We start from the raw sequence: 10,980 nt of genomic DNA on the forward strand, positions 1-10,980 counted from the left end.
TCCTCTTCTTCGAACATGAGAACGATGTCGTCTGCACATTCCAGTTCAACGAGGTTTTTCTCACAGGCTATTTGAATACCGGGGTTTTGGAGACCCTCCAGCGTTAGGATCATGATGTCATCAATCGCGAAATTAAATAGAAATGGAGAGACAAACACCGCTTTGTGTATGGAGGCATTTGGGGAGCTCACTGTATACTCTGGAAATATAAACTTCTGTGACATTCCTTGGCGGGCAAGCGTCTCAAGAAGAACAGATCGATCAAACGAGTCGAATGCGCCTCGGAAATCCAGGAATACTAGAATCGTGGGTCGCTTATACGTATGGCGTTGTTCTAGCACCTGACGCAGTGTGAAGATTTGGTCAACACAACCCCTACCAGGCCGGAATCCCGCTTGCTGCTCTCGAGTCAGTATCTCGCGAGCCATCGTAAGGCCGCGAAGCAAAATTGACGCCAACAGTCTCGTTACAACCGGGGTCAAGCTGATCCCCCTCTGGTTACCACATTCACTACGATCCCCTCTTTGAAAATGGGCACTATGACCGATTCTGTTCACTTGTCTGGAATGGTCTCTTTTATCCCAAATTCACGCAAACAGATCAGACAAGCGCTGACTGAGGACTTCATCCCCATCTTTGAACAATGCGGGTAGGATGTCAACCGGACCAGATTGAGAGAACATAGACACGTCTGAGGCTGTGGACGGTTCCACGTTCACCGTCCAGGGTTTTACGTCACCTGTGGGAACAAGATGGGTGCCGACTAGTGGCCATGATATTTGGTACATCGGTCGAGGCGTTCTCCCCAATTAAAGATGGTCACACCATTCCGATCCTTGATAGCTCACAGGTGGCTTCCGGGAACCGATCACGGATCGACTAAAATAATCTTTGGGAATCACCGGCTTTCTGGACCTCTTACATTTCGTTGGCTTTCTGTATCCACCATACTTCATGGTCGGATCGCAAGCTCACTTTCACTTGACGTCTGATAACTCTTCGGGACCGGCTGGGGAATTTCCCCTAGATTTAAGCAGTACCACCGTTCGGTTTGATATCCAGTGCTTGAGTGTACCTGTTGGTGCCGTTCCACAGTCAAAATTCCCAGCACTATGTAGAGAGGTGGAGATCACGTTCAGGTGTGAGTTCACATCCGATGGTGGGCATTTGGAAGAGACTCTAGAAGGCGATTCTGGAAGTTCGTCTAACATCCTGATCTGCAAGTCTCTCAGTCACCAAGTGAGTTGAGCCGGTTAGGGATATGTTTTTGTTGGTAGTCAAATTACTCCAGCTCAAACTTACTAGTTTTCAAATTAGAGACTGCCATGTTTATAACGTTAATTGAGGAGCCTGGCGATTCCAGATCACGTGACCTGAAGGATGGTGGCGCTGTATCCTGTCTAAGTGCGAGTCAATTGTGATGCTGACTGGCCCCCTCCCCTGGTCGACTGGTATAGAGCCTAGCTGCTAAATTGGGAGACCGTGGGTTCAAATCTCCCAAAAGATTCATGAGGTACGCAACGCTGATGATTCCCGACAAGGACGAAGAAGCATTGTGCCTCTGAGCTAATCAGCACAGACTGACAAACTTTCGAATACCCTAGTGTCAGAGATCATGGCGTTCAAGTTTCAATCACCCTACTGCTCCACCCTCTTCACGAATGTGCAAGATGCGTTGTTAAATCAACTTCTTGGGGAATTCCCAGTTGAGACTTTATTCGGTGAGCGGAGCCATTCTATACGGAAGAGCCGAGAAGCACGGTACAGCTGTTTCATCCTCATTTGGAATCATCAAAACGAATCAACGGAGCTCCAGAATCTCGAACCCTTCAACCTCTCGGCTAGATGTTTGAACACTCAAACCTCCGGCCAGGAGCAGCTGATCAGCGGTGTGATTAGGTCGCATTTAGATAGGACATAGCACCGGTCACCATTCAATCACGGGATCCATATCACGTCGTCACACGTCTTGGCTGGCTCCTCGAGTGACTACTTCTCGGATGGAAGTCTTACTCATCGGGTGAATTTATTCTTTCTCTGAATATGAAGGAATCTTCTGGCCGTCCTAGAGCTAAAGTACAATGTATGACCCTATGGAACGTGCACTTAATACTACGCAGTTCAGTGTCTGGAATTATTTGTTATCAACTAGGTTCGTCGTCAGCAGCTATTGGGAGAGTCCAAATCATAGAGAGACTGACTCTCACAATTTGCCGGATACAACGGTACCACGAAGATTGGGAAAACTACGAACAAAAGACTAAGGACTACGTCACAATGACTGCAACCAAAGTCATTGGATTCAGAAGAGGAAGGCTTTTCTGCTGGTTCTGTGAATTAGTTTGCCATGAGAGTGAGCCTCTTGAAAGTGGGTCCCTCCTGAGAAGCAAGCAGGTTTCAAGTTCCAAAACTGTTTATCTGTTGTGAAAACCTTTTGGGTACACACAAACAGCGTGCATTTAGTTGGATAGAACGATTTGGGACTCACAGTTCCAGCCAACAGTTACGTTACGTGATGATGACGGTACTCGCAAGAGTCATGGTTACGGCGCGGTATCCCGCAGCAACTATGTTTGTCGGACAAAAGTTCGCACAGAGTTTTGTGTAATCGTGTATGACCAAATCATGAAATTTTGATGCAAGCAAACTAGATAAAGCAAATTTTGGGTCATTTGGGGGTACCGGTATTTACCGCTCCCCCAAATGAACTAAATGGGCACTCGACAGTCATGTTGGATGATGCGTTTCTCTCATTTTGAAAGATCCCTCAGGCCACGTGACCAGGCTACGATGTCGGTGGAATTTTATGGTAGGGGGGATTTCTTATCACTAGCAGAAAGAAGGAAAGCGTTCAGCTGTAGCACCCTTCCGGTGCCTAGCCGCCATGAGGAAGCACGAGGGCTGGGATACTGCCAGGTTGCCCAAGCCTAGACAGGGGAAGTCGAGAGCACAGGTCGGGTTCGGACCACGGACCTTCCATTTAGTAGATTCGCACTCTAACCACCTGAGCCATCTCGCCTCCTTATCACTGGCAGGTTAAATCATTGTCGGGTATCTGATAAGAGTTTTCCTTAAAAAGTGTGGAAGAGTAATTGTAACGACTAACATGAGTTCGACCCAATCCGGAGTCTGTTTTTTCCAGTTCTTCACTTCATGATTAGACTCCAGTTTTAGTCTGGCATGCGAGGTGATAGTACCCGACCATCCGTTGAACGGGCAAACTTGTTCGCGTTTGAACGACATGTGTGACGTTGGGAGGGGAGCATCTATTTATTTTCCTTTATGGTGTTGAAGTAATTCCCCTCCACAAAAAACGGATAACATTAAAAACCACCTCGCGAAATCCATACTCCTTGTAGAAATGGTTCACCATAGTGAAAGTCCCATTCTCAATGTGATTGGAACATCAAAAGGAAACATCTCAAACGAGAGATTCAACCGGGTTCCAGGTGAGTCTCTCGAAAAACCAAATTAGTTTGCAAATCAGTGTACATTTGCTAATTTCGTGCAGTTTGGTTTCAAGTAGAACATAAGGTTGACGGAAACTCGGGGACTGCGCCTACCTGATGTGCCTCAATTTGGGCGAAACTGGTCGTGTGCTGTTGAGGATTTTCAGCAGGCTTATGAGTAGTGTATTACAAGAATCTTCAGTACCGTCAAGATTCCGATGCTCGAGAGAAACCAGAAGGTTTGAGTAAAGCACTGTTAACTAGAAGACATGAATGTCTCGGTTGCCTAATCATAAAAGTAAACTGTGAGAGCAGTGGCAATTTCGTTAGGTCACCTGTTACAACAGATTTTGTCATGACGTTGTTATTGCGGTAACACCACCAAGCCTCATTCTGCTTTATTCTGTCTGCTGTGCATTAGAGCCTGGATGAACCAATCAGAATAAAGGAACAGCACTGCTGAAATGTAGCTACTCAGAGAACCAAACAGATGTAAGATAGTCAGACCATAAAGCAACACAATTCTCGGAAGGACCAATCATACCAAGTCCCGGGCAATCCTTAAAAAACCAGTCATGTTGCGGATAAGACCACTGTTTAGAAACTATATAAACTCAAGCAGAATGGAAAAATCGTCTACACAGCCACGCGCTGACAATGTGTCCTCGCAGGGTGATGAAGCATTGCCAAGTCAGGCGAATAGATCAAATTCTACCTGATCAGTGGCCAAATGAACTGTGCCCCTCTTGCTCACCACAGTCAGCTCCAGGCAACCATCGGAGCACGCAGCTGGCGAATCAATTACATCTAACGTTCCCCCGCTCTTGGGATCGGCAATGCTACCAACACCTCGGTAGCAGAGAGCATACCCCCAGAGTACAACTGGACACATACAACCTATACCTGGTTCAGGTATTTGTACCAAGAGTCACGCCCCCAGAGTACAACTGGACACATACAACCTGGACCGTTTTCCAACAAACCACTGGTCAAAGTACTTCGCACGAAAAATGAAGAAGACGATGCTAGTGACTCGAAAAACGGGTTACGTAGAACACTCGCTTCAATCAGTGTTTGTTCGATCCTTTGGGTAGGTAGCCCAAGGTAGCCCAGAGGAAAACTTAGTTCGCAAGACGTGTGAACCCTCCTTTTGAGAAGTCGTCATTCGAAGAGCCAGGTAACACGTGACCACGTGATTGAAGGATGAGACGAACTACATTTTGCCCAAGTGAGAGCTAATCACACCGATGGTTAGTTTATCAAGGCCGATTGATTAAGTGTCTAAACTAGTGGTCAGGAGGTTACGCGTTCATGACCCTCTGGAGTTTCGTGAGATACGATCTTCCAATGATTCCCAACATGGATGGAACTGCCGTGCTTCTCGGCTCGGCCGCATAGATCGGCGCCAATTACAGAACGAAATCTCTATTTAGAATTTTATGTGGCTTACAATGGAAAACCCTCCTCGCTTTGTAAACTGCTTGCACGAAGATTATTTTATGCCCATTAAGTATTGACTCACAAACCTGCTGCCTCCACCTGCAATGGTTCGAGGTGACAAATATGCGAGGCTATGATATACTACTTTTCTTCGTTCTAGTAGCTAGAAAAGCATGTGAAATTCCCAAATACCGTGGCCGCTCAATACGCTGCGGTTTGTTACATGAACCCGGTAACAAACGCACTTTTCTGCTGTACAAGAACATCACATCGAATTCAGTCAGTATTTAACCAAATCCGGCATAGCTTCATCTAAATGCCACATCTTTGCTTGCAGTGGCCCACTACCCTGTGACAAAATGCTTTTTGGTTGACAAAAATTAACACGTTAGATTACTATATTTCGGGGATTCATCTCTCAAAAACGAGTTGAATTTATGAAGAAAGTTAATAGCAGCGCATCAACAAGTTGCTTTTTTCCACTCTGTGCTGTAGATTTCCTTGTCATCAATCCACAAAGATTGCAATTTCTCCCAGCCACCTTGTTTGGCGGTTGTCAGGGTATACTGATCGCCTGGATTAGATACAAATGCCGTATAGTGGCCCATGATTAGGGATTGAGCAAAACGAACCGCAACCAGCGCTGGTAAGGCTTGCGTTTCCGCATCGGTAATGGGCATTCCGTAGTCTCGGGCCTCGGTATTGAATCCACGTATGATTGCAGCACCAAGCTCAGCGAATCGGGCCGCGGAGCACGGACCCTCGGTACACATTGCGTACATGAGCATAAGGGCAAGGTCATAGATGCGTCGGGAAACACTGCAGTCTTCCCAGTCCAGAATGCCAAACTCGAATTCTTGTTCCGTAGAGTCTATCCTTGGAATCGCTCTCATGATGATATTCAGATCGTTTGGATCCCCGTGAATTAAGCCTGCAAGGGCGTGGAAGGAAAAGGCTATGGCGTACAAGCAGCAAGGCAAAGTGGCTTTGTAAAAGGGCAGACAAGCCAACAGTAATAAGGACCAGCCCGCGTGTGACCACTTCAATAAGTTTCTCTTCCCTAAAGGATCATATCCTCAAGATGGATGAGGTGCAACTTCGAGTTCACATCATTCAGTAAAGCCAGAGGAACCATCGGAGTCCTGTCTTGAATATTTTAAAAGATCGCAGTGGCTAAAAGTACTAGCACTCTCTCCAAGAAAAGAAGTCGAAGAAAAAGGCACCTGTTGTTCTTCAGAGAAGCCTAGACCGATGTCCACACGGTGGCTCAGATCTAAAATGAAGTGGGCCTAATGCCGGGTTTTAACTCAAATGCCGGGACTAAGAATAAGGAGGATCTTACGCTCCAGATAGTGCATCATATGTACAGGGTATTTTCTATGTCATTCATCAATGGTTGCTAGTGACTGTCAACTCTGTGGATAGATTTGTTCTCTGGAAATTTCTTAGCCGGAGGAGCTGCCCGGTATTCTCACATCTCCAGTCAGGTTGCACGGTGCACTGTCCAAAACCTGTCCTGTAGACCAGTGGAGTTTGTCAGGGTTATCCACTATGTCGTTTTTGTTCGATTTTGTCATCGAAATTATCGCGGAGTGTCCACACCCGGGGACCATGAATCTATTAGTGCATAATGTGAAATGGGAGCAAGTCAAAAAGGGAAGGAACCGTATATGAGAGTCCCTTGGTCGAAGTTCGGACGGCGGAAAGGTGTTTTCCTCCGAAGTTAGACTGCTACACGTACTCCATGGTTGTCCGTGGACTTGTGGAGAGGTTGACGTCCTGCTCCCTGCGCGCGTACGTGTCTGTGTGTCTTGACTGGGTTCGGTTTGCCTAACTATGTAAACCGTTTCCGGAGAGAGATCAATGGATTATGCGGACAGCATCGTTTTGCTAGTTTGTGTTTACTTCTACCCAGGAAGTAGTCTGAAAAAACATCAAAAATGGTCCTACGTCAAGATTGCCCGTCGACTAGTGCCTCTCTGTGACCTCATAAGGAAGAACCTGAATTTGTTGGCCGGTTCAAATATCTAGGAAGTTATATAAACCTTGACTATGCTAAAGTAAGTGAAGGAAAGCGAGCAACCAATCGAGTTACAGGCAGTGTTTACCATCTTGTGGATTTTTTCTGTCGGGAATGAATTTCGCTAAAGCTAAAGGGTACAAAGTAACTATACGAGTGATCTTACTGTGTGGCTGCGAGATTATAACCCACCGATCCAAGGACCCAAAGCTCCTTCAAGTGTGTGATCACCTGTGTCTCCATAGCATAGCGAGAGTAAGCTGACTGCAGTGAATCCACAAAGAAAAGGTGCGGAGACGAGTACTTTGTAGCGAATCCGACCAGTTAGGTTGACAGGCTAATCTTAGCAGTCTGACGTGGTTGGGGTATGTGCATCGTGTGACTAACTAGGGTAGCAAAAGGTCCGCGAGGGATAGACTGCTATATGGATTCTGTGGGATCTTGCGCCTTCCTGGCTCGGGCCCACGTCACCCAGCTTGTAGTTGGTTGAAAACTCTGTACATGACAAGGCACGCAACCGACCACAGTGGCGCGCGGGCTATTCTTTACAAGCCGAACTGCCCAGCTAAATCTCTCGCGTCATTGTGTCTTGAACTTGGGTCAGGTGATGTTCTCAAAGGACGCTTTATTGATCCTGTTAAGGTATCTTAACCCGAAGGGATATGTCTATTTCAGTGCAGATATCTCTGTCTTGATGATTCTCCTTAAGGACGTAGGACTTCTTCGTACCAGGTTCCCTTCTATTCGTCACGAAAAATTTCCCTCCTCGCTGTCGAGCGACAGCTAAGTGCCAGTATGGGTTACTGGTGCACTGTTGTCAACAATGGTTCTAACGATGGTGATGATGATGAGGATGATAATGCTGGTGGTTTCCACCAAGAACTTAAACGGCTACTCGACTTGTCAATCTGGATTAGCCTAATTTACGGGACAACTATCCAAGATGGAAGCGCCGTATGGCTCAATTTTAGCTGAATGTATTCATAAATTTTTTATCAGAACACTTCCTGAAGTTTTTAAATACGGCCAAGGAGATACTACTCACTTATAGGAAATTCTGCATCCTGTATCCCAGGTGTCCACGATGTCACAGGCAATCGTTCCCCATAATGGCTAAGGAAATGATTCAGAACCCGCTGACTCAACTGGCGTTTCTGATCGTCTTCGATTGTATTCAAGTACTGCAATGCCTGAGGGGCGTTTGACAGTGTCCAAAGATGTTCTTTCACTGGTTTGTTCCAAGTTGAATAATGCTTTGAAAAGATCAACGTTGTAAGTAGGCAGTATTTGAAGCTTCGTTATTTTTTGTTGAAAAGCAATTCATCGAAGCAAACAATGTCCTGACTCACCGCTGAAATGTAGTTCGTCACTTAATTAATGTAGCCCTTGAACGTCCGCGTCACCTAGTGCGACTTCAACCCCAATATCTTAAGCGAGTACGAACTGCGTCATCTCCATTTGAAGAGTTCATATACACCACTTTTCATGTCATCATTCTCGTACTGTCGCACTCCTAATCCCACCGTCTAAGAACCGGTCCTGTTTATTCGGGTTTAGCTGTAACCACTGAATGCGTCTAGGAGTGGGAAGGTCTACTACTGAAAGTAGAAGGCCCCCTCTGCGGAGTTGTTTATTAGAGAAACACAGTTGCAGACTATTGGACAGGGGAGCAAAACTCTCATATGCATCTTGTTTACAGAAGTGAATATCCATCTTCTCTTTTGACGCGTCTTCCTGTACTTTCCTGGATATTCACTGACTCATACTCAAATGCAAGCAAATGCTACAAAGCGACTTCACAAATTCCGTAATAGATGCCACTTTTTAAGAGACAGGAAGCGGATTTACTAGAAAACACTACTCGCATGTCTCATTAGTAGTATCCGCCGTAACATATCAATTTGAGGGATTCAAATACACCGCTTTTCACGTCATCAATCTCTTATGGTCGCACTCCTAATTCCACCGTCTGAGAACCGGTCCTGTTTATTCGGGATTTAGCTGTAACCACTGAATGCATCTAGGAATCGGAAAGCTTACTACAATCGGTGTTGAAAACTCTACTCTATCTTAAAATAGTACATGATTTACTAATCACTTACACTGGGCAATTCTACTCTTTTGAAATGCTCTCAACGACACAGAAATCTCCCCCCAAAAAGAAGCCTTCAGCTAAACAAATCTTTGGACGAAATATATTGCCTATTCATCTTTTTTCACACCTGAATCCATTGAGTTATTGAAAGTCGTCGTTCGGTGAAACAGATCCCTAGAAAGTATCGACGGCATGGAAAGTTTCTCTGGTCTGTACAACTCTGTTTCTTGTCTTTCTTTCTCAGTGGTAATTGCCTGTGTTATTCGCTTGCTCTCCAATGCATATGTCGTCCCTAATACCACACAGATGCTCCAACAATCATAATCTGTTGAAATAGACTGACAATGACTGTGCGTTCCAGAGACGAACGCTCTATACTCAATGACGGGTTTCCCAGTTCCTAGCGAAGCATGTTCCCTGGTCACAATTATCTTTGCCTTCTTTAGGGCAGAAAATCAATGAGCCATCTGATGGATGGCTTCGGCAGTGGTCTAATTTATAGGACAGAAATCTTTTCCATTATGTAGAGCATATAAATTGTTGTGCTGGGTGACGTATATATCTGATGATATATCTGGGGTATAGGTGTGTACTTCGCGACTTTTTAGAAGTGATTTATCTGCTCAAAGTCAGGACGAGATAAAAAGTATCTACTGAAAATCCTCGGCGTTTCTCATTCTACCAGAAAAAATACTCATGAGCCAGTCTATCGGATCGCTGCTGAATTGAAAAGATTTCCACACTACTAGTAGCGTGTGAGTAGCGAGTACATGCGAGGGAAAATCTTGACCTCGTGAAAGACCTCATTACGACAGTGGACGAATTTAAGGCTAGATTCTTTTCCGCACTTTTCTTATATTTCCTTTTCGGTAAACATGTGAAAAGATGGATAAAAGTATATCATGCGAAAATTTTAATGCCAAGACGCCATGCTTTGAGGCGACTTACCTCTCTTAAATGCTTCTGAAGTCTGGCCAAAAATCGTCCCATTTCAAAGTAGACTTCTGGCTGTAGAGGAGTTAAACTGGACCACGTCTGTCCAGGAATGTAGGTCAACATTCGCATTGTGTGGCATCGCCGATGAACTGAAAATTACGGATTTCGTGCATGAATTACTCCGTTCACTCTCTCACACACACATTAGATGTTCGCTATTGCTTCTTTCTTCATCGATGCCAGAGAACTTTTTGGACTTCAAGTGTTTTTGACTGTAGTTATGTTCTAGCTGATTCTCCTAACACCTGGCTGTACCGTCTTGGTCCATTTGTATTGATTCACCATCCAAATCATGATCCCGTCCCGGTTGAAGCTGGGAAGTACTGTACAGATGTTTCATCCTTATTGGGATAGATTAGTGGCATTCCACTCAGGAAACATGAGTGAGATTCGAACCCGGGACCTCCTGAAAAGTTGCTGAAGACTGAACCGTTCGACCACGAGCGGACGACCAGCAGTGTGATTTACTGGCACGATCTGAATGGCACTCTTATCAGGGTGTTCAATAGACATCAAATTCTAATAATTTTTGCTTTGCACAAATGTATCAAGCAAACATTAAATTCAACCACGCTAATTACAAGTTTCAATGTAGCGCTCTTTCGGTGCCTGACTGCCATGCCACCTGAAGTAAGCACGAGGGTCGGATAGTGTCAGGCTGCCCAAGTCAAGATGCCGAGGTCGGATTCGAACCACGGACGTTCCGGTCAGTAAATTCGCCTTTTAACCATTGAACCATCTGGCTTCAATATACATTTTGTTCTCGTTGTAACAATGATATTTATTCCTTCGGCTGGAGCTACTAAACACACTGCTATTCCCAGAAAGTGCGTGCCATTAAAGCCGAACTAAACTGTTCTCTTCCTGAAAGTGTCCGCTGTTGAAAGGTACAAATCTTTAACAGTAAATATGAACAGCTTGGGAACAGTGAGTGTTGATCTGCTTGAAAGGGCTATTGTCATGTGTCCCTCTCGATACGA

At 45.2% G+C, this 10,980-nt stretch overlaps 2 protein-coding genes across 2 annotated transcripts in view; both read right to left on the bottom strand.

Annotated features, from left to right (window-relative positions):
• Window positions 1–428, bottom strand: part of T265_06042 (hypothetical protein) — a gene marked incomplete at both ends in the record, with an annotated part of 8,985 nt that extends 8,557 nt beyond the window's left edge. The window contains one exon of the mRNA XM_009171212.1: window positions 192–428. Coding sequence (XP_009169476.1) covers window positions 192–428 — 237 coding nt within the window. The remainder of the gene's footprint in view (window positions 1–191) is intronic.
• Window positions 429–5,272: 4,844 nt separating this feature from the next.
• T265_06043 (hypothetical protein) overlaps window positions 5,273–10,980 on the bottom strand; it is a gene marked incomplete at both ends in the record, with an annotated part of 14,501 nt that continues 8,793 nt past the window's right edge. The window contains 3 exons of the mRNA XM_009171213.1: window positions 5,273–5,820; window positions 7,955–8,162; window positions 9,953–10,089. Of these exons, the coding sequence (XP_009169477.1) occupies window positions 5,351–5,820; window positions 7,955–8,162; window positions 9,953–10,089 (815 nt within the window). The remainder of the gene's footprint in view (window positions 5,821–7,954; window positions 8,163–9,952; window positions 10,090–10,980) is intronic.

The sequence above is a fragment of the Opisthorchis viverrini genome (genome assembly GCF_000715545.1).
Source record: "Opisthorchis viverrini unplaced genomic scaffold opera_v5_123, whole genome shotgun sequence".
Taxonomy (NCBI): Eukaryota; Metazoa; Platyhelminthes; class Trematoda; order Opisthorchiida; family Opisthorchiidae; genus Opisthorchis; species Opisthorchis viverrini.